The 27,072-nt window shown below is 34.9% G+C and overlaps 2 protein-coding genes across 2 annotated transcripts in view; one reads left to right on the top strand and one right to left on the bottom strand.

Moving 5' to 3' along the window:
* LOC126762238 (CD82 antigen) overlaps window positions 1–27,072 on the bottom strand; it is a 122,986-nt gene that overhangs the window by 6,415 nt on the left and 89,499 nt on the right. The gene's annotated exons all lie outside the window — the stretch shown is intronic.
* On the top strand, window positions 8,616–15,990 carry LOC126762236 (facilitated trehalose transporter Tret1-like). The gene is made up of 6 exons (XM_050478838.1): window positions 8,616–8,777; window positions 12,361–12,593; window positions 12,651–12,781; window positions 14,747–15,087; window positions 15,179–15,600; window positions 15,669–15,990. Exons 1-6 carry the CDS (start codon window positions 8,702–8,704, stop codon window positions 15,879–15,881), a joined length of 1,416 nt encoding a protein of 471 aa, XP_050334795.1. The 5' UTR covers window positions 8,616–8,701; the 3' UTR covers window positions 15,882–15,990.

The raw sequence follows: 27,072 nt of genomic DNA on the forward strand, positions 1-27,072 counted from the left end.
TGTCTTCCTTATATACATATGTAGTATTCCCAGTACAGTTTCGTTAGAAACGTTTCGTCTATCTTTACAGTCTTTTCTTTTCTACCGCGACAAAACACTTCTGCTGCTTCCCTGAGGTAACTGTAGTAATCTACTATAGTTCCACAACTCAGGGAAGAGTCTTCGTTTTGCTTCCATTTGCTTCCTTTAACTTAACTTTCGTAACAAAACAAGAAATTGTTGCCAAAATTTCCTTAGGCGCTAATTTATAGGAATGTCCATCAAATATGTACCCTGCACAGGTTTTACACCAAAGCGACCTTCCTTAAAAGAATTTCATTGATTGCTCAGTCGTTTGAACCAGTTTTGCAAACGACGCAATGTACATGTAAATATCCAGTAGCTCTGAACACAATTATAAATTATATGAAATAATGTTATAATAAATATTTTTATAGTATTATGATAATATATAAATATGTTATATTACAATCACATATATTTTATAATATTATCATATAGTTTTACTTATCTGTGTTTATTAAATACTAGAATACCCGTCCACGCTTCACTGTGGCTGATACTTAGATAATACTACTACTACCATCTATATGATTTCTTTAGTTGGATTATAACTATTAGTTAATAAGATAGCATTGCGTTTTGGGGGAAAATACTGTTGAATTTGGGCTCAGAGAAATCCACCGTTGAAAAGATATTTGCTAAGCTGGAAACAGGCGAATTGAGCAACGAGGACAAGATGCTCTAATGATGCGAAAGCTATGTGCAAAGTGGGTGCCTCGCAAGTTCACAATCCAATAAAAACAACGAATAATGATTCTGATTCTGAGAAGTCTTTGAGTGCTCTTTAATCGTAATGAAACCGAATTTTTGCGTCGGTGTGTGACAATAGAAACATAGCTCCATCATTTCCCACGGGAGTCCAATCGACTATCATTCTAGTGGACTGCACATGATGAACCGGTTCTCAGACGTGGAAAGACGAAAAAGTCGGATGGAAAGGTTATTACATCAGTCTCTTGGGATGCACGTGGTATAATATATACTCAACGACTGATTACTGAGCCAGTTATAATCCATTGTTGTATTAAATTTTGACATAAAGAGATAAAAGGTATCATAAGCCCTTACCCTGATTATAATTAATCTCTCCACCAATTTACAACCAAATCGGTTCAGCTGTTCTGGAGTTATACTCGTAAATGGTCTAACTAACACAACTTTCTTTTATATATATAGATAAATCACATGTTATTCATATAATAGGTTGTCAAAAAAGTCTTGCGGTATTTTCGCTAGTTGGCGCTGAAAGCGCGTAGTTGTAGTTTTATTCGTCGCATCGGGTCATGCTATACCTTTTTGGAAAGCTCATTTCACGCGCTAACATGTGTTTGATTGATTGTCGTTTCTTTTAAGTCGTTCGTGTGTTATAGCGTCGCAAACATGGAGCAAAATAAGGAGAAAATACGGCATATTTTACAGTACTACTACGATAAAAGCAAAAATGCATCTCAAGCCGCCAATAAAATTTGTGCAGTTTATGGACCCGATACAGTTTCCATTTCCACCGCACAACGATGGTTTCAACGTTTTCGTTCTGGTGTAGAGGTGGTGGAAGCCGTAGCATAGCATCGGTCAAGAGCTGTGCATGAGTCATCAAAAATTCATTTCAATTTCAATAAAAAAAAAAACAATCAATAAAAATACCGCAAGACTTTTTAGACAACCCATTATGTACTTGTATATGGAAAAAGTGTTTATACACTCATTTATAGCTTGAAAAATGTTGGAACGAATTTTGTTTATAGTTAAGGGGTTACATGCGTTTCCTCGGGTAAAAAACAGCTTTTTTTCAAAATTTTTTTTTCGCATATAATAAAATAATATTTTTAAATATTTTATTAGAATTTTTTATTGTTACAAACATACACTATTAGTAAAGAAATTCTGAAATTTTTGAAAAACAAGGCAGGATAAGTCCTTACAAGATCATCTAAAGTGAAAAATACGTGTTTTAGTTATATACTCAAACGAAGGAAAATTAACTGAAAATTGGATTTTTAGCAGACATTTTTACAAAAAAATTAAAATTTCGCGACATTTTTTTTCAAATAGTTGTAATTGAAAAGAATCCTTCGTCCAAGTCAAAATGGATCTTAAAGATATATGTAGAATTTCATGAAGATCGATTGAGTAGTTCTCGATAAATCTTGCCAACCGACTTCAAGAACACAGTTTTCAAAAAACGCGTTTGAAAACGGCGCACTTAGCCTAGCTAGCCTCGAGCGCACAAGTCCTTAAGACTGTATATCCGAAACTATTACTCGGATCAACAATATGTGGCGCCATTTTTCGACTGGCCAACGCAGGCGCTCTTCAGCAAATTGAACTCTGGTCTGCACATGCCGGGGTTCAAGTAATGGCATCTTTCTTGGACTCCAGCTATATAGTTTAGCTGTTATTAACTTTTTTCTTATTGTTGAAGCAGTGACACTAACACTTAACTCATCTTTAATTTTTTTAGGCATAAAATGGCTTTTCACGGGCCAAAGTCACAACTTTCCTCAACTGTGTCCACGAAGAGTTTCTTTTCGTCTCCTTATTTCGGCATTAAGTTTAAATTTTTTAAATCACAGTAAAAAAGCAACTACGTGACCTAAAAAATCCAAGCATGTGATAACTGTAACAAAAATCAATTTAAGCCCAGAGTGGCAATATTTGGACCTATGTTTTGGCACAGAAAAAACTAAATAAACAGAAATTCTAATTGTAAAAATAACATTGTTGTTGTATATAGCAATAATCAGGGTGACGATCGGAGTCGATTCAGCCATGTCCGTTTATCTGCTCAACTGTCTGCAAATACCCGATTTTTAATTCCGATTTTCATTCCGAGATTGAGTGTCTTAATTTCAATGCATCGTCAAAACATTACGTATACGCCCAGTTGGTCAGGACCGAAATAAGATTTAGCGTATAAAAAAAGTGAGAAACACAAACGCAATCAACAAGCGAAAGAGCGAAAAAAACAAAGTGCATTAAAATTATTATGAAAACATTTTTCTGTATTTTGTTAAGCGCTGCTTTCCTTGCTCACCACTACACTATGCACTAAGCCTTACATATATCATTGCAACGAATAGAGTTTTGATTATTTAGAAAAATATTTCATACACATATATACATACATATATACAGGTATATATGTATATATTTTTATGACACAATTAACTACTTGGGGATGAAGCGATTAATTTACAACAGCAACGCGGAGTTAAGACGACCTATTAGCGATAAAGTGGCATGTTTCTGTTGCCGCAAAGTCGCGATGCGAGGAAAGTGCAGTAAATTAAATTTCTGTTTGTGAGCATTGAAATCTTAAATGGAGCAATTACATGGTGCCTTTTGCGCCGGCTTTTAGTGACAAGTTGACTACAAAAGCCGCCACAACCAGACCAAACCAGCTTTAAGCAATGCAATTTCCAAGCCATGTTGATGGGCGGAAACGGCATTCTTGTTATGGGCAACACTTAAAAGTACATTCTCCGAATTGAGCATCAAAAAAATATTAAAGAAAAAGTCAAATCCTATATAAAGTATGCTTTTTCATAGTATGTAAGTCATTTCGGATGTATATTTTTTGGAAAAATTAAACAAATATAAATTGAGGCAGGGCATGATAAGATAAAGACAGTAGGCGTCTCAAAAGCTAGCCTGAGTCATATAACGTATGAAACCTTAGAAACTGGTGGTGCAATGAGTGCCGCTTTATTTGGCGAAGAAAAAAGTACTTTTCATTCCCATGGCTAAATAGGTCTAATTAAGTCACGAGCTAAACCATATTTAATATTGTCAAATGGGATCGCATTTTAGCCAAACAAGACTCCGAAAGGGTCTTGTTCTGAAAATGAAAGAGTCCGTTCCCATGACTGTTGAGTCTACGTAACCGGAATGGACTCGGACTGTTAAGGACAAGGACTGTCAACTCTGCAGTATATTGCCTCTACAACATCAACAACCCCCAAAGAGCGATGCTTACATAGAAAATAGTTTAGTTAAGCGACTAGACAAGAAGTAAAGTTAGCAGTTAATTTTAGGGAACATCTGTCACCTTTCTTCTACTAAACAAGTAAGGAAGGGCTAAGTTCGGGTGTCACCGAACATTTTATACTCTCGCACGATAAAGTGATAATCGAGATTTCATTATCTGTCATTTACATATTTTTCAAATGCCGTATTTGTGTAAAGTTTTATTCCGCTATCATCATTGGTTCCTAATGTACATATATATATATTACAGAGAAGGCATCAGATGGAATTCAAAATAGCGTTATATTGGAAGAAGGCGTGGTTGTGAACCGATTTCACCCATATTTCGTACATGTCATCAAGGTGTTAAGAAAATATTATATACCGAATTTCATTGAAATCGGTCTAGTAGTTCCCGAGATATGGTTTTTGGTCCATAAGTGGGCGAGGCCACGCCCATTTTCAATTTTTAAAAAAAGCCTGGGTGCAGCTTCCTTCTGCCACTTCTTCCGTAAAATTTAGTGTTTCTGACGTTGTTTGTTAGTCGGTTAATGCACTTTTAGTGATTTTGAACATAACCTTTGTATGGGAGGTGGGCGTGGTTATTATCCGATTTCTTCCATTTTTGAACTGTGTATGGAAATACCTGAAGAAAACGACTCTGTAGACTTTGGTTGACATATCTATAGTAGTTTCCGAGATATGTACAAAAAACTTAGTAGGGGGCGGGGCCACGCCCACTTTTCCAAAACAATTGCGTCCAAATATGCCCCTCCCTAATGCGATCCTTTGTGCCAAATTTCACTTTAATATCTTTATTTATGGCTTAGTTATGACACTTTATAGGTTTTCGGTTTCCGCCATTTTGTGGGCGTGGCAGTTGGCGGATTTTGCCCATTTTCGAACTTAACCTTCTTATGGAGCCAAGAAATACGTGTACTAAGTTTCATCATGATATCTCAATTTTTACTCAAGAACAGACGGACGGACAGACGGACGGACAGACAGACATCCGGATTTCGACTCTACTCGTCACCCTGATCACTTTGGTATATATAACCCTATATCTAAACTCTTTTAGTTTTAGGACTTACAAACAACCGTTATGTGAACAAAACTATAATACTCTCCTTAGCAACATTGTTGCGAGAGTATAAAAAGAAAGGATTTTTGGTAATTTCAAAAAAAGCTACTTTGTCGACTTCAACTGCGCTAAAAAGAAGTGCTTCACTCCTGCAGTGTTTCCAACCTTCTCCATGGATGAAACATTAAAAAAGCCACTTCTTGGCGATATTTCCATACAATAAGCTATGGTCGAAAAAAATTGACAAAATGGGCGTATGAATGAATGTTTGTTTACGTGATCATTTTTTTCCAAATGTCTGCAGTTTAAGGCAGAAAGATAAGTGGTCGTCCTGCCACGAACGGCACGAACCAGTTCAGCCATACAAATTTTTCGCGAACACAAACGCAGTAATTGCTTTAGAAAACAGATAATTATGCCGAGGGAGTTGAATATGTCGACCAGATTACTGTCAAGACTCTTTGGATGTTCAAGTGAAATCCTGCTAACTGGTCATCAGCTGACAATGCTCTTGAACGCAACGTAAATTAGGCTCAATAGATGTAAGCGGCATCCTTCAGTAGCACGCGGACAACGGCCATGAAAGTATTCTTTTTACAAATGAAAAATCAGGTTTTTTACCAAATCCACTGAGTTGCTGGATAAGGTTTAATTTGGTTAACAGCCGGTAGTACAATGGGTCTAATGATAGATTACGATTACTAAGGGAGATTACGCGCCTCCTTTTTCAACCAACCAACCAAGAATTCAACGTGTTGCTCCAGCTGCTGTAACAATTTGGTGAGGAGTCTGCTGTGAAGTCATTACATCTCTTCACTACTGTTAAAAAGTGATTAAATGTGGGCAAAATTGTAACAACCGATGTTTTCGTTTATGCGTAATAAAGCAGCTAAGCAATACTCTCTTAGATGGAGGGCATTGCATCTTCGAGTAAGAGCCTACTCCAATACATAAGACAAATACCACACAGTACTACTTTTATTGCCATTACCAGTCTATCACAATACCATTAACAGATCGAAATTTAACTACTTCATTCTTCGACCTAGCAGGAGAAGGTGATCCTATCCTATACCAACATTTATTTTGATTCTTTGGACACCCAGAAGTTTGTATTTTAATTTTGCTGGGACTTCGAATAATTTCTCATATTATTAGTCAAGCATCAGGTAAAAAGGAAACTTTTGGTTTGCTGATTTCAAAGCTGCAAATGATTAGCCGATTAGAGTAGAGTTTGTGGTTAGAGTTAGGGAATATAGCCTCTCGAATGCCTCGTCAATTCCAATAGAAACTGTGTGTGCTGCTACTGATCAATTTCCGCGTCGTTTCGAATACAATTTTGTTGATCGCTTGCTTAATATATGGAACATTAAATAAAAATATCTTTATTAAAAGCTGTGTTACAGAGTCCATTTTGTATGCTCGTAATGTACCTAAACTTGTAACAGAACTTATGGCAGGACTAGATAGTGTCAAAAAAATGAGTCAAATATTTTAGAAAAGGCCAAAATAATTACTTAAAAATGTGGATCAGCACCCTGCACAAATATATTCGTATTTTTCCATTCAAACTTATGATATGAGTTGGAGAAAAAGACACAACCCAGTTATAATTAGATATATGTATATTTAAACAGAGCATAAAAATTTCCAAAACTTCCCACAATAAATTTTAGCTGATCCTAAATCTTGTATCTCCATATCTTATAGCTTGATAAATTATTTGCAGATATTTATAAAATAAATAAAATATTTGCCGGTTAGGTAAGCAACACGTAGTATATAGACCTTCGGATTTTCCCCATCATAAACCATTACGTATATTTTGACAATTGCACTTATATATGTACATATATAAATACCCAGCGGGATATGGTAGACATTGGTAAACGAGCGAGGTAAACGATGCAGCATGATTGTATCGTTTACTCTGATCGATCAAAATTAATACGGCGATGTCCTAGGAAAAGTAAGAGTTCACCCCTTTCGCTTACCATAGCGACGCAGAGTTCTTCGATGCCAAGATCAATAGTAAAATAGAAAAAATTGCATATTAATTTTGCTTTATTTATAAAAGTGCATGTACATACATATGTATGAAAATAAGTATTTATGTATAAAAAGAAATGCTTTTCCTTTAATTTTGTGGCTGAGTCTATTTTCGTTTTTTTTTTCCCAAGCAACGAGACTTGAAGAAACGGCCTTTGGCGAGTCTGATGCTTTTTTGAATTTGGTGAGCATACTTCGATTCGGTGAAGCCTTCTACTTTCACACATTCTACAAAAAAATTTGAAACCGTATGTAGTTATAAATTTGAAGCTATGTCCTTCAATGATAAAAACACGAAAAACTTAGCAAATAGTAACGCATTAAAGTGCTTAAGTTCCTTTAACGATTTTTTGCCCTTCACACCGAAGTAAATATATTCCAGCAAAACCACAATTCAGCGCATCCTCTTCAGAATCACTTTCAGCATTTATGTTTTCAGCCATTCCGAAAAATTCACTTTCTTCTTTTTTAATTAGTCTTCGCGAGAACATTCTTTATTTCTTTATTCAAAATTAAACACAAAAATAAACAAAATTTTTAATTAAAATAGCAGCTTAACTAAACACAACAAACTTTGTGCAAATTTTCTTCAAATGCTTGACGATTTGACGAAATAATGAAAATATTTACTTATAAATTTTATTCCATCAATTTGTATTTGTTGTTTATACAACATTGTTTTGTAACGTTTTTCATGTACTTATTTGATTGTAAATATGAACAACACCTGGTATCGAAGAATTCTACATAGAATTTTCTTCGAAGCATTCTTCAAAGAAAAATGTAAGCGGTGAACCATTATCCCGCTGGGTATGCATACTATATGGGTCGTTCCATACAAAATTTATATGCAAAACTTGTTTTCTCTCTTTCTTTGAGGCAAAATATTGAACACGTATTTTTTATTTTGAAAAATTTTTGAGTTGTGAATTTTCAGAATAAGAAAAATTTTCAGAGTAAGAAAATTACTATAAAATAAAAAAAATAATAATAATAATTTTTTTTTCGATTTGAAAAGATTTTTATTCAAAAATTTATTCGAAATTTTTATTTCAAAATGCATATTCGACTCCACAGTTATTGGTACATAAATGTTTTCAAACTTTATCAAAAAACTTTGAATGCAAATTTTTAAAGAAATTACCCAAGCACAAATGTGATCACGGTAAATATAATAAAAATATAATCAAAAGCAAACATTGTCTAAATGTCTAAAATACTGAATTGCATTTATGTTTATAATTCCAACTGTAACAAATACATTTATAACGGCTTTATAAATAAATGTGTGGTCCATATACCAGCAGAACGTATATTATATCCGTATGTACATAGGGAGAAAAGTCTGAAAATTTGTTGACTGATAACGCAATATGATGTAAGTGAAGGTATTAAGATGAAATTATGTATATATATAAAGTCAGTTCGCCGTGAGGCCGCTTCAAAAGCGCACAATTAGTATATAGAATCAGCCAAAGCGCGGTTGGCCATCACCGAGTTTCTGCTTTTGCAAAAATTTTATGCCTAAATTCTTGAAATATGTTTGGTTTGTGCAAAAATTCGGAAGGCGTCTTCAAATTTGAGTTTCGGCGACAATTGCTGGCTTCAGTGTGCAGTAAGCAGACAAACACCAATGTAGTTTTACAGTGCTTTCAGGAAATGGAGTGAAATGGAAAATAATGTGTCATTTAATATATTGTGCAAAATTTAATGTTTGATAAATTTTTTATAATTTTTTAAAGCATATGTGAGTTGAAGCTTAGAGAGAAAAAAAGGAAAAGGCATACATATGTATATGTGAGTGCTTTGAAACAATCTTCTTCGAAAATTGTTTGAACAATTCTAGTGGTGAAAAACAAAAAATTTCTGCGAAGGGTGAATTTCTATAATTTCAGTAGCGACATTAGAAAATTAATGCAACAATTATAGTGATAAAAATTTGTTTACCATTATATGTGAGAATGTTGTGTAATAAAGGAAATGTTTTGAAAATTGTACAAGGAAAGCGCTGACCGAAGTGTTGAAAATTGTGATTTTTAACAAACTGTGCCTAAAATTTCTGGATTGAGAATGTAATAATTCCACATTGCATATTTTCACAAGCGAGATTACTTTAAGCAGCATTGCTTTTGATCCTTCAAAAGTTCAAGTTCTCCTTTGAAAGTAGTTTTTTAAATAGAATATGAAGTTTTGGATAAAACTTGAACCGAACCTCATATGCTGTTAACATAACTATGATGACACAGTGTTACGATTTATTAATTCAATTTATTTTCTTTCAAGGAAATTAAATTATAACTTTTAAATCCCGAAAGTTCGGAATAAAAATTAAACCTTTAATAAAATTAAAAATTGAAATTTTAGTGCGAGCGCTAGTTTAAATAGTAGAATCCGAAATACCAACGCAAACACGAAAAAATTTTGATTATAAAACAATTTTTTTTTAATTTTTTTTTTAGTTTTTAATTTTTACTGTTATTTTTTTAATACCCTATGGATATATTTATTTTCATAGTTTGGGACTACAAAAAAAAAAATAATAATAATAGTAATTTTTTAACCCAAATATCAGATTCGAAAATAAGTTTAATTAATTTCTTTCTTATAAATTTATTTTTAAGTCCGGCATTTGAAAAATTTTATTAATTTATTATTTTTTTCTTTTGTTTTGCAATCCCAAATTAAAAAAATAATAATTTTCACAATATGGTATTAAACATAAAATAAATAAAGAAATGAATAAAAAAAAATGTTCAATTCCTCAAATCGGAATAAAATTAAACAAAAATTTTAGTTTGTGAGATTAAGACTGTTCCTTTCTTTATTTTATAAAAAATTAATTTTTAAGTTTTCCTCCGACTAGAGGGATTACATATCATGTATAATTTATTTTTTATTTTTATAATTTTTTTTAACTTTGTATTATTTTTTTTCTTAATTTATTAATTAGTTTTTATTTAATTTTTCCTTTTTTGAAAAATCATTTTTAAGTTTTTTTCTGACTAGAGGGATTACATATCATGTATAATTTATTTTTTATTTTTATAATTTTTTTTAACTTTGTAATAATTTTTTTCTTAATTTATTAATTAGTTTTTATTTATTTTTTCCTTTTTTGAAAAATCATTTTTAAGTTTTTTTCCGACTAGAGGGATTACATATCATGTATAATTTATTTTTTATTTTTATAGTTTTTTTTTAACTTTGTATTAATTTTTTTCTTAATTTATTAATTAGTTTTTGTTTATTTTCTTCTTTTTTGAAAAATCATTTTTAAGTTTTTTTCCGACTAGAGGGATTACATATCATGTATAATTTATTTTTTATTTTTATAATTTTTTTAACTTTGTACTATTTTTTTTCTTAATTTATTAATTAGTTTTTATTTATTTTTTCCTTTTTTGAAAAATCATTTTTAAGTTTTTTTCCGACTAGAGGGATTACATATCATGTATAATTTATTTTTTATTTTTATAATTTTTTTAAACTTTGTATTAATTTTTTTCTTCATTTTTAATTTAATTAATTTTATGCCCTTTTGAAAATTTATTTTTAAGTTTTTTTCCGGTTCGAGAGATTACATTTCCTTTATAATCTTATATTTTTTTTTAATTTATTTTGATTTTTCAATTTTTATAATTTACATTTCTTTTATAATTTATTTTTTAATTTAATGCTTTTTAATTTTAATAATTTTTTATATTTTTATTTAATTTTTTTCTTTTATTCTTTATTAATTTTTTATTCCATTTTATTCTATTTTTTACTCCACAGATCAGAATAAAAATTATATATAAATTTTCGGTTGTGGGATTAAAAATTATCTTTAGCTTTATCAGGACGAGTCGAGCAAGAACGCATTTCACACTCAAAATATCCACCAAAATCATTCGAATAGACTCGCGAGAGATGTAGAGCTCACTTGCCATCTCTTTAACCCTCGCCTGACCTGTTTCAAGCACTTCCACCTATAGATATGTTCTTAATAACTGTTTTAAACTGGTTTAAATTATGAATAAAATAGTTAGTTTTATCCTTTTCCCCACTTTTTATTAATATTTTTCCTAAAGAAATTCAATAATGTTTAACTACAACTGTTTTTTAGCAGCTGAAAATTTTTTATGCCCAATATCAAAATTAATACCAGAAAAAGTTGAAGTTTGACATCACTTTAACTAAACATTTTTTTGACGGTTTGATTTGAAAATCATAATACCGAATTTCGAAATTTCAGCCAAAATGCAATTGGGTTGAAAACCATAATAGTAGCCAATGTTTAACTCCTGAACTTTCGAAGCAGTGCATATAAGTGAATCGGCCACTTCGATTTCCATTATCAGCCATCTGGTTTACCTTTTCGGCATTATTGAAGAAAAACTGTAAATTATGGCGTATCTTCTCTTTGTTGGTGTCCAACTCTGACGCGTGCTCAAAACAACAATATTGAGTTAAGCTATCTCAAGACTGTCTAGTAAGTGCCTTTAGTGCGAAATCTTATCTTTCTAACGCCATATAGTAATATAAATGCACTTACATAAATGGGACAACGCGAGTTACAGACCATTAAAGCCAACTGTTGGGAAAATTATGGATTAATTTTTAGGAGATATGTGCATGGGAATACTACTATCGCTGTATGAAATATGGTATCTGTGGGCATTCCAAATGCGTAAATTACATGACTCAACAAATCTGAAGAAAAAATTTTCGACTGATGTGCTAAGAGGTATGTGAGGTACCTGAGGTGTTCTGATTACGAATTTGAGTTGAAAAATTTTTCAATCACGTACAGCTTTTGTCATTTTCGAAAATGTTGGTAGTTTGACCTCTACACTCGTTGACTACAACACAAACATCTTATGTTTTAGGAAATTTTTACTATCTTTTTCGGGTTTAGCAACACTAAATTAGCAAGAAACAGCCTCCAACACTAGTGTTATTATAATATTTAGATATTCGCAAGTAAAGTGGGCGCGGTACAAGCTCCGAATAGTTTTATATTTTTAGATTTATAATTGCGGCATACTATATTTATAAAAGTAAGGGTAAATATTTACTTGGCAATTCGCAGACATAAAAATATTTGCTTTCCTTGTCGATTTAAATGCATTATTTACTTATCTACATTATCTTAATTTTATGCCAACAACAAACTTATACATAATTGTATGTACAACAAACTTTTATAATATTTACAGTTACGATCATCACTTTCAGTCATGGCTTCGGCTTGGGTTGGTTTTCGGTGATACTGTCGAAATTGCAATCGCCCGCAGAGACTGAATTGGACTTCGTTATAACTGTAAGTGAGGGTTCATGGATTGGCGGACTCTCATCGGTAGGCGGTGGGGTCGGTAATATCATCTATGGCGTATTGTTAGATTTGATCGGACGTAAAGCTAGCAACTATTGTCTAGCCGTGCCGTATATAGTAAGTGTAAAAATGTTTTTAAAAAACTCCGTTGTCTTAACTGCATATTTTTTATAGGTTTCTTGGATACTCGTATATTTTGCACGCTCCGTGGAATATCTATATGTAAGCCGGTTTCTAGCCGGCGTCACAGGCGGTGGCACTTATGTCATCATACCAATATTTATTGGCGAAATTGCTGAACCAAAGTATGTATAGCTATTTGTGGGGGCTTCAAAGCTTAAAACTTACAATCACTACCGTTATTTTTTGGAAATTTTGAGTACAACTTTGTTCCTAGGCTAATAAGTTGGAGTTTTGACTTTTTTCGGTTGGAGTTTCATTTTATTTTTAAAACAAAAATTTAATCCAAATTACATGGGTTTCTTCTTTTTCTTCAACGGCGAAGACTGCCTACGCGGTTATAGCACGCCAGTCGTTTCTTCTTTTCGGCAATTCGATATACCAAGTGCAGTCAGGTCCTTCTCCTCCTGCTCTTTCCAACGGAGTGGCGGTCTGCCTTTTCCTCTGCTTCCCCCGGCGAGAACTCCGTCGAATACTTTCAGAGTTGGAGTGTTTTCACCCATTCAGACGATTTGAGCTCGCCAGCGTTGTCTCTTAATTAGCTGAATTATGTCAATGTCGTCTTATATCTCGTACAGCTCATCGTTCCTTTGAAAGCGATATTCCGTGTTGCCAATGCGCAAAGGACCATTTATCTTCCGCAGAAATTTCTTTCGAAAACTCGTAACGTCAAGTTACTGGATGTTGTCATAGTCCATGTCTCTGCATGATACAGCAGGACGGGGATGATGAGTCACTTATAAAGTTTTGTTTTTGTTCGTCGAGGACTTTACTACTCAATTGTCTTAGTATGAAGTAGCACTTGTTGGCAATAGATATTCTGCGTTGGATTTCGAGGCTACGACGAAGTTATGGATGTCACTGGTGACGTGAGAGTCAAGTCGCGAATGCGACGATTGTTAGTTTGATAACAGGAAATATTTCGTCTTGTCTTCGTTCACAACCAGACCCATACGCTTCGCTCCCTTATTCAGTCTGGAAGAAGCTAAACTTACGGCGCGGTTGTTGAGGCCAATGATATCACTATCATCGGCGTATGCCAGCTGTGGTACACTCCTATGAAGGATTATACCTTCTCTATTCAACTCTGCAGCTTGAATTATTTTATCCAGCAATAGATTGAAGTAGTCGCACGATAGGGAGTCGCCTTGTCCGAAACCTCGTTTGGCATCGAAGTAAGTGGAAGTAATTTTTTTAGGATAGATCCATAGACTAGGCAAACTTGGTAAAGAACCAAAATGTATTTTTACGATAAAAATTCATAGCAGCCGACTCTTTGCATATCTAAGTGCAAAATTACCAATTCCATTCTGTTAAAATCTGGTCTTGAAATGACATCATCCTCTATATAACCGGCGAGAGATCGATCTATAAACTCTTATTCAACTGACTGTCTTAGGCAATAGATCGACTTTGAGGAACTTGAACCGAGAATTGGCAATATTTCAATTTGAAGATCCATGTAGATGCATGATTTGTAAGGGGTTATTAGATAGTTCGTAGCTTTCAGCTCAGATGGAGTTTACTTCAAGCTTTCAAAACTAAGAAAAGAGGAATGTTTTACTTTTTCACGCAAAGTCTCCCAACTAAAGATGAGATCAGATCAACAAAAGGTAGACGTTATAAGGTCAAATACTATACATTTGCTCGGAAAGTCCTTCACATTGTTTCTTCTTCGTCTTTATTGGCGTAGACACCGCTTACGCGGTTATAGCCGAGGTTACAACAGCGCGCCAGTCATTATTCCTTTTCGCTGCTTGGCACCAATTGGAGATACCAAGTGTAGCCAGGTCCTTCTCCACCTGCTTTATCCGACGGAGTGGAGCTCTTCCTTTCCTCTGTTTCATCCATTCGTCCATTGAACAGGTGAAGTTCCATTAACGTATTTCTTTGGAAAAGGAGACTTATACTTTTGCATTGCAACATATTTTGTGTGTATCCGTAGAAACCCGAAAATTTTATCAGTAATTCTTATAGATATCTTTAGATTACTCAGCTTCAACTAGCCTATCTTAGCACTTGGTCTATTATATGTATGTATATAAATATATTGTCTGATTATGAAACATTTTCTTTGCTGTCTTTTCCAGAATTCGTGGCCGCTTAACCTCACTTTTCTCTCTAACGTTAAATAGCGGCATATTTTGTGGTTATATAATAACAGCACGCGTGCCATACCATTACATACCGATATTGGGCATATTACTGCCCGTAATTTATATGGTACTTCAAACCTTCTTCCCGGAAACACCAATGTACTTGCTGCAGCGTGGTCAAGATGAACGCGCTAAAAAGTCACTGAAGTTCTATCGCAACTATCAGCCGACAACAAAAGAGAGCGCCACACAATTTGAAATGGCGTTTGAAAAGCTGAAGAGCGATGTAACCAGCCACCAGGCAAGCACGATTGGCGTGACGTGGCATGATTTCTGTGAGTACAGAATGTGGATCCTCAAAAACAAAATAATTGTTTTTCTCTCTCTCTCTCTCTCTCTCTGTCTATCTTTCTCTCCAAATCACAGGTAATAAACGCGCAATGATTGCCTTCGGTAATGGCTTCGTGCTCATGTGGCTAAACGTCTTCTGTGGCGCCTATGCCATACTTTACTACACTTCGAGTATATTTGTAGCCGCGCGCACCGAACTGCATCCGGACACCAATACCATCATTGTGGGCTTGGTGCAAGTCACTGGCGTGTACACTGCTACCATTTTGGTTGATAGATTCGGCCGTCGTCCGTTGTTGATATTCTCTTGTGCGGTCACTAGTGTGGGTATGACGTTATTCGGTCTGTATGGTTATCTCTTGCAAAACACCGTGGTCGATTTATCGCCTGTGAGCGCATGGTTGCCACTGTTAAATGTTTGCTTCATTATGTTCGGGGCCAATTCGGGTCTGATACCAATTCCATTCGTTTTGTTGGTGGAGTTAATGCCACCGAAGGTGAGTTTAAATGTGGATATACTTTTATATATTTTTGGTATACTAAAAGTGTCTCTCTTCTCAAATAGATACGCGCCAAAGCGGCCGCCATTTGCTTGGTCATCTTCAACATCATTGGCTTTATTCTAATGAAAATGTTCCCGATTTCTTTGGCTGCTTTTGGTCTCTACTTGCCGATGTGGTTCTTTGCTCTGACAAGTGTTCTGGGTTTGGTTTATATTGTAGTCTTCATTAAGGAGACCAAAGGCATGTCGCTCAATAAAATTGACCCGGAAACATAAGTTTTACACAAGTATAAGTACAAAGTGGGTTTATTAGATATTAAGGGATGTTATGAATAACGGGGGCTGATGTTTGATATAAGCTTTTAAATAAACAACCCAAAATTCGTTTTTGGTTTATTGATTTAATGTTCTTCATAGAGATCCCACCTGACTCTACCATAATACCAAGCCCATCCCTGAAATTACTATTTCTTCTAGCCCTCCGAGGCTTTGATCCGAGAATACTACGAAACTATAAAATGTTATTTTGCACAAGAATTTATCGCTTCTTTGTGCACTCATCTCCAAATATTCTTACATGTAGTGAAATTACCTAATTTTAGACTTAATTCATTTATTAGCACCCCTACTTTGTTAGATTAAAGAATGTCATGCGATAACAACATCGGATTTGGCGTATTTGTACTACAAAGTCTTTTCAAATATCAACACTTAAGTAGTTAAGTTAAGTTAACAACAATATGTAGAGTTAACAGGATTACAGTTAAACACTGCTATTAACAATTCTATAAACATTTTGTACCCTAAAATAGCTTAAATCTGGATTTTGAACTTATGAAGTGTTTTGGGGAGTTAACTTTATGTCGAATACAAGTAGTTCAGTGGCAAAAAGCATTCAGTGAAAGTCGATAAGTTATCGAAAACTTTCTCATGTCAGTTGTTATGACGAGAAATACAAGAAAAGTCGAGAAACAGTGCTTGAAAATAATTTGTCATTTGCGAGATAGCAGCGCATCTCTACAATGCTTATGGATCGGCTAAACACGTTACGGTTAATGCTTTAGGTATGAAGCGTGCCAATTATAGACTTGTACCAAAAAACCCGAGTGTCTTCCAATAACGACGTCGAGTAGAGGCCACAAAAGAGATGCTTGACTAGGCAGCTTAGGACTCTACATTCATCGAACGCATTATTATTAGCGACAAGACGTGGGTTCTTGAATATAACATCGAAAATACGACCTTAGAGGCGTTCAGGCATAATCCAACGGACGTAGCATCATACCTAACGAATGGTGTTCCAAAAATGAGACGTAATCAAAAAACCATATAAAAGTCGGTCAAAAATCAAAGTCAGTACTCATAGTTTTCTTTGATAAACGTCATGTGCTTCACAAAGGATTTGTTTTACAAAGTGAAATGGTCAATAAAAAATACTGCTTACAGTTTTAAGGCATATACGTGAAGAAATTCACACGATAATGCTCCGTCACATTCTAGCATGATTGTTTCTGACTTCGAAATACGAAACGAAAGTCAACGCTTAGATACTGTACACATCGGACTTTGCTTTTTTTGTCTTTTCGAAACAGAAAAAAGCGCCAAGTCTAAAAAAGTCATTCGTGACGTGAAGACTTATAACAAGTGTATGAATAATTAAATTGGCTCAAATATACTTGACCCCGGCGATAATAAAGAAATGTATTATAATACTTTTGGGATACGTGAGATAGATATCGATAGCTGAAGAGGGAAGCGAGACGCATTTGCAGACAAAAAAAGAGATAGGCCAAAATGGGTGAGTCTGAAGAGCTTGACAAGCTGGCCGACAGGGTTAATGCTCGAAAATTCTACGAAAAAATGCGCGACTCATAGAAGGTTTCAAGACGGGACTATACTCTTGTAGAAGCCCCAGAAATTAAATGAATGAAATTATGAAGGGAACACTTCTCCAGCCTACTGAATGGTAGTGAAAGCATAACACCAGGACATGGTGGATCCGATTCCTCAATCAATGAGGATGGAGCAGACGTTCCATTGCCCGACCAAGAAGAAGTACGAATAGCAATTACCCGTCTGAAGAACAACAAAGCGGCGGATGCCGAAGGATTGCCGGTCGTGCCATTCCAATTCGGCGGCGAAGAACTGATAAGGAACATGCATCAGTTTTATCGTAGAATATGGTCGGACGAGAGCATGCCCGACGATTGGAATTTAAGTGTGCCCGGCGCAATCCACAAAAAGGGAGACTGTACTATTCGCTACAACTCACGTGAGATAAGCTTCTTCAACATAGCATATAAGGTTCCGTCGAGCGTACTGTTGATAGATTAAAACCACAGTCAACAAACTGATTGGACTTTAACAGGCCTGGAAAATCAACAACTGACCAGATATTCACCATGCGCCAAATATTTCAACAGCTGCAGATCTGAATAGAAAGGGTGCTATCTTCTACAGGAGTGTACAACTGCTGGCGTACGCCGATGACATCGATATCATTGGCCATAAGAACCGCGCCGTTAGTTTTGCTTTTTTCGGGTGGAACAAAGAAGAGTAGAAAATGGGGTTTCGTTGGAAATTGTCTGCTCCGTTGCAGATTCTTCATGCATAACTCCCTGCGAACGCAACTTTTATGCAAAGTGAAGAATATCAAATGATATTTCCCCCAAATAAAGCGCACAATATTCTTCTCCCCACGGAATATATTCTTATTTCCAACAACTTGCACTTCTTGCAACCTAAAAGCCCCAATATTGAAACAGAGAGTTGATAACATGCTTTTGTAAGTTGTTATTGTTGCAACACTGGATTTGTCCCTATTCCCAATTATTTCGCTATATTTTCTTCTTTTTCGCATGCATTTATGCTCTTTACTTCACTTCACTTTGCAAGCAACGAGTGTACTCTTACACCACCAGCACTTTTTAATTTTGACCTCAATTCCATGCCAAGCATTCGATCAAAATTTATGATAACCCTGAGCTAAATATTGTTGCTGCTGTTGGCGGCAGCTAAGCATATTGTATTGCACAGTCGATGGGCATAGTTTTAGTTTTAAAATGCAACTTATGTTAATGCGTTTCGTTGCAACAGTGAATTTAAATGCCGCTCGAACACAACAATGGCCGCATGGCGGGGGTAAACTTGAAATTTTAAAAGCAAAGCACTCAGCAAAAAATATATAGTATGTATGTATCCGTATTTATACATAAATATTTACGAGTCGTTAAAGACGATATATTTAGTTTGGTCTAGCGCAGAAATGAAACCGAGTTATGTTTGTATGTATGCAATAAATGCAGATGGTGGACAATGTGATCTGAGTTCGGAGGAAACAAGCAATAATGGTTAGAGAAATATGCCAGTTTGCGAATCTTTCCACATGTGAAAGTTATCATGGCTAAAATAAATCACAATTTTTGTTGGGTTAAAAATGCTTTCAGGAAAGTGGGTGACGGCAAACAATGACAACATTTTTTTTAGCGATTCTAGATTTTATTTAAGTTTTATCAGGGAGAACTAGCGGGAAGACGGCAGTAAAAAATATTCACATGACTACTTCAATGTGCTATATCTTTAAGCTATAATTATTATTAATCTTGCCAACAAAAAACAAGGGCTGCTAATATTTCTAATTGATTGGTTTAGTAATCTGTATTTTATTGTAATGGGTGACCCAAGAGAGATACTTTTTTCAATAGCCTTTTCTTGACAGATCACACGTGAGTCGTCATGTTATTTTTGTTCAGTATTGCTCGCCATTTCATCTTGGTTAGACTTTCGCCTGACAAAATTTATAAATCGTTCAATTTTATTATGAAAATTCTCGTTCTGTAAAGAATGTGTTTCGCGCACTTCACTCAACTCATAGTCAACATAATCGGTATACTAAGCATACCATTCGCAACACCATCACCCTTCTTGAGACCCAGCATTCATTATTGGATAATATTCGACCGAATGGACCTTGTGCACCACGCAGTGAAGAAAATATAACAGCCGTAGCTGAGAATGTACACAAAGACTGTGGAGAGTCGATTTGACGTCGTTCGCAGCAACTCGGACTGACGTATGGAACGACTTGGCGCATTTTTAATTGAGATCTTATATTGAAGAGTTTTTCTGTGGGGATATGTAAAATCTGAAGTCTACGCGGACAATCCAGCTTCCATTCAGGCCTGGGATGACATGTGTCATTCGTCAGTTACCAGTCGAAATGCTCGAACGAGTCATCGAAAATTGGACCCAACGGACGGATCATCTGCGACATAGCCGCGGTTAACATTTTAAAGAAATAATCTTAATAAAGTAAGTGCCAAAGAATGTACTTTCGAATGATAACAAATGTTCCCCATCAAATGTGAAGTTTCTGTGGTTTTTCTTTAAAAATTAGAGAACCTAGAACTAGATCACCCTTTATATGTACCATCGGATGGTTAGGTTTTCATTCTAAAAAAAAAGCTCAGATAGTTTTTTGATTGCTGTGTACTTGGGTAACACAGACAAAACAGATGAAGGGAGTTGAACAACAGTATTCTCAGACCGATTTTATAACAAATTGACCTATTCAATTGAAATGGATTTATTTAAAAAAAAATGTTCAGTAATATAACTTCTAAAGGAAGGATTAACTCAGACAGGTGCATAATGATTAACGGAACCCTAAGCATTAGACGTTCACATCATCGCTTTAGCTGAAACACAATTTTTCATTTTTCAATGAAAAAGATTTCTTGTTTGCTCTACACTTACTATAATTTCTTCCTCAGAAAAATAAGTTAAGGTTTGCAATTTAAATATAAAATATTAATAATTGGCCGAACTGAGTCTTTTTTATCGCTAAACTAGCCTGGAAGCTGTGGTGATCTAAATAATAAACATGAAAAACCGTGGTATATTTAATAAATGTTTCAGGGTCTCATCATCCTCCACTGCTGGGCATTCCGCAGATTTCACTTTATCGAGTTTCTGAAGGAGGGATCTTAAGAGAGTCCTGTGATGAATCCTACAATGTTGCTTAATACTTTCTTCCCTAAAAGTAAAAGTTAATCTAGTAAAAAAGTAAAATAAATCTAAAATCAAAACTTTACCGAAGTACTTTTTTGGGATGAGTTCCTCTGGACTCAGCGAAATTTTGTTCCTGGCTGTCACCGAGCGAGAAAACTCGTCGGGTTTTTCCACTACAGTCTAGTTATCCTATCCTTGCATAATCTAACATAGTGAAACCAACTGTATGAGCTACTAATATACTTAATTGCCGCTTGGTATCCACTATAAGGTAAATGTACATGGTGGTTACAGCAAAAGCTCACAGCGCTCTACTGTTGCGCGAATAATTTTGGCTTGAAAGCCTGATTTCTAGTCATTTAGTTTGTATTTATCTTCTATCTATTACTGCAGAGGAAGTCCGCTGCTGTTTTTTTTTACCCTTTGATCTATTGAATATGTAATAAGAACTGTCGATCACAAAACCTTTGGTCAATTCTTCTTTACTAGTAAATGCAAACGTTGTGTTTAACTCCCATCTTCTCTTTTTTTGGTCGCATTGCCAATCTAGGCCGAGTTCAGTAACAAGATCAAATATAATGTCATCCTCGCAGAGACGCGGAGCCGGGCTCCATTGACCTTTTAAATAAAATTTCGCTCTAAATACTTTTATAAAAATACACATAAATATTGTGTACTGTTAGTTGGCCCATTAATGTATTAATTGTAAAAATGCTTCGAGGTCTGGAAAGATCGTTGGCCAAAGCGATGCCTTGTAATACTGATGGGGATTACTTTGAGTGTGACAAAATAAATATTGATGAATGGAATGAAATTATATACATTTTTCAGGTACTATTTTGACACAATGTATATAAATGTTGAAATATAAACATTAGATTGCAATACATTTTCGATTTATGTTTGTTGCTTTTCAAACATCCTCAATTTAATGGAAACGTTAACAGTTAAATAATTGTTAAAAAACACAACATTGCAATTTTGCATTTTCTGAATATTTTTACCAAACTTTTAGCAATATCATTAACCATTTTATTGCATTTGCGAATTTGAAATTTTTGTCACAAAAAGCAGTATTTTGACCATGAAATTTTAAGTTGGCAATTCGCAAAATGCTCGGCACACTAAAGAGTTGGCAATAGCCTGACTTGCATGTTTTAGTAGTAATGAGTAAATCGGTATATAAGTATATATGTTTATACATATATGTATATGTATATACATTTGCATTTCTTGTAAAAAATGTGATTTGTATCTTTTGAAAATTAGTTTTTGATCGCTTGTACAGCGGCAGGCATTGAAATATAACTAAAAACTAATTAATTACTGCGTGTTTTGTTGCCTTTAGCCGTTAATAAAATTAACCGAAATATTTTTTGAAAGTTTCCACTAAGTCGGAACTTTATTTATGTGACCCTAATATTTGATTAAGCACATTGTAAAAACTCTAATCCCATCCATATCTGTATATTAAAGTATACTTTACATTATACCATATAATAGCCACTTTGTTTATGCTTTACCTTAAAAGTTTAGCAGCTAATAATAAACTTTAGTAATAAAAGTGCCGTTATTTTACCAATCAACTTAACGCTTCAATGATTTTACTTGTTTACAATTGCAATTAAAATTTGGTGTAAACATGTAAGCCAAAGTGATTGGATGCAGCTAGAGCTGAAACAGAGCTCGATAGGAGGGGAAGAGAGAAAGAGAGAGAGAAATAAGTATTTTTATATTCTTTTGCACAGTCGCAGATAAGATATTTTGGTGGTTTTGAAGTCGGTTGGCAAGATTTCCTGAGAACTACTCAACCGATGATTATGAAATTTTACACAGGCCTTTGAGATACAATTTTCAAAGGCTTGAGCGAAGGAAGGAACGAAAAAAAATTACGCAAAATTTTCATTACTTTGTAAAAATGTCTGCGAAGATCTAATTTTCACTTTTTTTCCTTTGTCCAAGTTCTAAGTTTAACTAAAACACGTATTTTTTCACTTTGGATAATCCTGTAAGGAGTTGTACTGGCAACGTGGGCGCATCTTTTTTCCGAGAGATCACCGGAAATGAGGTTGCAATGGCCGAGTTTAAAATAATTTTTTACAAAAATTTCAGAATTTTTTTGTTAATAGTGTATGTTTGTAACAATAAAAAATTCTAATAAAATATTTCATTTTTATATGAGAAAAAAATTTTTGAAAAAAGACTGTTTTTTACCCGAGGAAACTCATGTAACATCTTTATGAGATTGATTTCGATTCCTACTAATGTATTTATGGTAGATACCTGGCTGAAGGTGTGAGATTCAAGATGTTTCAAGCGTAATCCCACAATAGTGGATCAAAAGGGAAGTGCCTGTGATATTTTTACGATTACATCTTCTATGCATTTTTTAGGGTTATACATATAATCGGGATGCGCTCTTTGAAAAGTAAAAAAGCGTCCTGAGAAATACTCTATTTAAGATGGTAGTAATTTACTCACATTTTTTAGTTAGAAATTATATAAATATATGTAATTTGGATGAGTTAAAATTACTGCATAAATGCTTGGCCAATAAATTACCACAATTTACCACATTTTATGTCAAGTTGACAGTGTAAACGGCCTTCCTCATTATAATGACAGTCTTCGTTAAACATCGTTAAGTCAGTAACAACGTTATGCAATCAATGAACATATGCACAAGGGTAACTCGTTAGATTAGTGACAGTTTGCATTTCCCCAGAAGGTTGCTTTTAAGGCAAGTATTGTGAACGAGCCAATATGCAATGTGGTCTAATATGACTTCGACTGTCCCACATAAACTGGGTGATAAAACCGAATAGATAAAAAATTGGTACACCTTTTTTATTTGTTTGGGTGAAGTTTGATCTGTATTTGATACCGGTTTGTTTACGACATGATAAATTTGTCTCGCGATTTGGAAAAGAATTTAACAACAATATTGCTTGATATTTTGCTACTTCTTAGAGAATCACACCATGGATTCTTTGAAAATTTTGCAGAAATTGTACAGGGAGCCCACTTTATCACGACCAAAAGTATTTGAGTAACATAAAGCATTGAGTGAACGTCGTGAAGTTATGGAAACCTCGCCTTATGTGAGTTGGATGGACAATAACCTCTGTTAATGACGATAATATCGGAAAAATTAAAGAAACATCATTTAAAAGTCGTCGTGTTTTATCCTGAATCTTTTGTAAAAGCGATTTCGAGTAGAGGTCGCAAAAGAGAGCCTCGACAACTGGTGGCGAGACATACGTTTATGAATATGTCGTCGAAAGTGGCTAGCAATCTAGCGAATGACGCTCCAAAAATTAAAAAAAGAGCTGACACAATTAAATTCTCAAAAGGCACTGAGAGCCATCTCAACCGATGCTTTTTACAAGTGTAAGGAAAATATGATTAAACGTGAGCATGCTAGAAACAGAGGCTATGTGGTGTATCTAAAGTTTTAAGTATATAAAAGGATTTTTTCAAGTTTTTTATAGACAAAAATTAATAATTTAGCATCACTAGTGTTGCAATCCTAAAACTGACAATTTTATCGTAAAGTTTGACATTTTTCATGGTGTGTATGCTCTGAACGTTTTGACATACGTGCGCTATTTGTGTTGTTTACTGTAACTTAAAATATTCTTTTCGATCAAAAAATATAATTTAATTGCAAACATTTTCGCGCGATTATTTTTTACAACTTTCGGCGAGGATTAACAATATTGCATGGACATTTGAGCGCAAAAAATATTTCTTTACGGCGGAGCCCACACAATTTGTTGATCGCTCAGAAAAGGCTCGTGCCGCTTGGCTGGGAAAAGTGTTAAAAAAATGCTCTAGCGGTGCTTCGAAATACGTTTAAGACAACGTGTTGGTGATGAATAGTGGATTTACGCCTATGAGCCCGAAAGTAAAAAGCAGTCGACCGTATTTCAAGATGAGCCAAACCCAAAAAAAGTGGTTCGCACACAAATCGCTTCTAAGCAAATGGTTGCCGGTTTTTTTTTTTGGAAAAATTTGAAATGTCGCTACCACGAAGAACAAGTAAAACAGTAAATTTTGAGTGGTATACAATTGTCAGTTGTCCTTCAAGAAATCAGGAAAACCAATCGCCGAAGACGGATCACGCTTCACCACAACAATGCGAGCTCCCATATATCGACTGAAACAACTGCAGTTTTGAATACACAAAACATCAATCTGATGAGTCTTCCACCGTATACTCCTGACTTGGCACTAAATGATCTTTTTTTATTCCCGTTAGTAAAAAATAAACTGAGAGTTTAATGTTTTTCGACCCCTGAATAGGCGGTTGTCGTGTTCAGAACGCATGTTTTGGAGATACCTCAATGAGAGTGGCAAAAATGCCTCGCCGATGGGTTCAAACACTTGCAGAAGTGTATGGATCTTAATGGAGATTATTTTAAAAAACAATAAAGCGATTTTTGATTATTAAAATTTGTTTTTTTTTTTCTCGAATCCCGAAATATAAAAGGCAACCTACGTACGTCGAAGGATTTATTGCCTAAGTAGTGCCCATAAAAAGATAAACTTGCTTTAGTTTATCTTAGATTTATTATGGTAAGGAGATATCGATAGTGCGGCCCAGAGTCTGTTAAAATTCGCGTCGAGCCCAGGCATCCTAAATAATGACTATTCCGCATGGACCTAGTAACTGAACTCCATATGGTATCGCGAAGCACAAAAACTGGTCTATACGTGGCTCATTGGTTTACCAGATTAACCTAACCTTTATTGTTAGACTACTTTGATGCAAGATAACGCCTGTCTCAACTGTTTCCGGGTTTTCTACAATTTCGGGTGATTTTTTTGGAGACTATCTCTATGTATTTAAATCTAAAAGATATTTTAATTGCAGAAAATTTAATTCTGAAACTGTGTTTTGAAGCCGGTCGGCAAGGTTTCTCGAGAACTACTCAACCGATTTTCACTGAGATTTTAATTTTTTTGTAAATGTCCGCCAGAAATCCAATTTTCAGTTTTTTTCCTTCGTCCAAGTTCTAAGTTACGGTTTTAACTAAAACACGTATTTTTTCACTTTAGATGATCTTGTAAGGAGTTATCCTGCCAACGCGGGCGCATCTTTTAACCGAGGGGTCACCGGAAATGGCGTCGCAACGGCCGAGTTTAAAATATTTATTTGCAAAAATTTTAAAATTTCTTTGTTAATAGTGTATGTTTGTAACAATGAAAGATGCTAAAAAAATATTTATTTTTTATATGAGAAAAATTTTTTTTCAAAAAAGCGGTTTTTTACCCAAGGAGATCCATGTAACCCCTTAAGACCATTTTTCTCCACTTAAAATTGACTTATCGCACTTTTCTCACATCTAGCCAGCGCGCTAGTAAGTTCTTTTTTAACTAAGTAAATAACAAAAGTATCATCAATTTACATCGTCAGCGACAAGTGGTCATTAAATATGCACCCTGACTTTTTCTTATGGCCACAGACGACAGCCACTCAGCATTGGTAATGTCTTTCACTGCAGTGGCTGTCTGCTCGTCTGCTTTGTGCGCCACTTTCGGCGTTTATTGGCCACTTGAATTAGCCATTCGCTGTTTACACTTGGCTGCGCATGCCCGCACGGTCATTGTACAACAAAAACAACAACACCAACAACAACGAAAGCATGATTATCGCTGAAAATAAAGCCCTAACAACACCAACAAAAACAATTACCTTATAATTGTTTGTAGTGAGTGAAGAGCAACAACAACAACAACAACAACAACAACGACAACGATAAATCATAACAAATAATGTAAATAAAATTGCGACAGACTACTGAATTCGAGCCTTTACGCCAATCACCGCAGCAACAGCAACAACAATTCCGTGTGTGGTAGCAACGAGTGAGGTGAAATAAAAGGCAATTTTTTCTATGGAAATTATATTTATGTGGCCTAACCTCAAAATCACAATACACCGCTGCACATCACACTTGAGTGCATTCGTTACGAAATGGCAGCGCAATAGCAACAACAACAACAACAATGAAATTACGTGCAATAAATGCAGAAACACTATCATCAACTGCCAACCAGCCGCCACCGAGCTTTGCGTGAGCTTTATATGCCCTCCTCACTCGCTGCTGTTATTGCTTCGCGTGCGTGTGTGTGCGTCTGCTTCTCGTTGTTTTCTTTTCAACATAAATGATAGCTTGCTTATGCAGTTATGGAACACCTTTGTGGGTGACATGTACTGATTTACGAGAGCACGTGACTTGGTGCGGAATATCGTGGCGCGTTAGTGTTGAACTTGTTACTTTAGCGGCATTTGCTTTTATGAGCCGAGGGTGGCCGAGCAACCACATTACATACCAAATTTAATTGAATCATGGAGATTTCTAGAGCCATGTAAAAGCTGTTCTTCATATATCTTCTTTACCATCAAGCAGTTGTTGTTCTAAATCGAGAAATAGTCAAGTTGTTTCAGGCT

Source organism: Bactrocera neohumeralis, chromosome 6, assembly GCF_024586455.1.
Source record: "Bactrocera neohumeralis isolate Rockhampton chromosome 6, APGP_CSIRO_Bneo_wtdbg2-racon-allhic-juicebox.fasta_v2, whole genome shotgun sequence".
Lineage (NCBI taxonomy): Eukaryota > Metazoa > Arthropoda > Insecta > Diptera > Tephritidae > Bactrocera > Bactrocera neohumeralis.

Bases quoted from the DNA above. Each gene is read 5' to 3' on its own strand.
- LOC126762236 (XM_050478838.1), top strand. From the start codon at position 8,702: ATGTTTGGTTTGTGCAAAAATTCGGAAGGCGTCTTCAAATTTGAGTTT. The intron at 8,778-12,360 runs GTAAGCAGACAA...TAATATTTACAG, and splicing joins ATTGCTGGCTTCAGTGTGCA to TTACGATCATCACTTTCAGT. The intron at 15,601-15,668 runs GTGAGTTTAAAT...CTTCTCAAATAG, and splicing joins TGGAGTTAATGCCACCGAAG to ATACGCGCCAAAGCGGCCGC.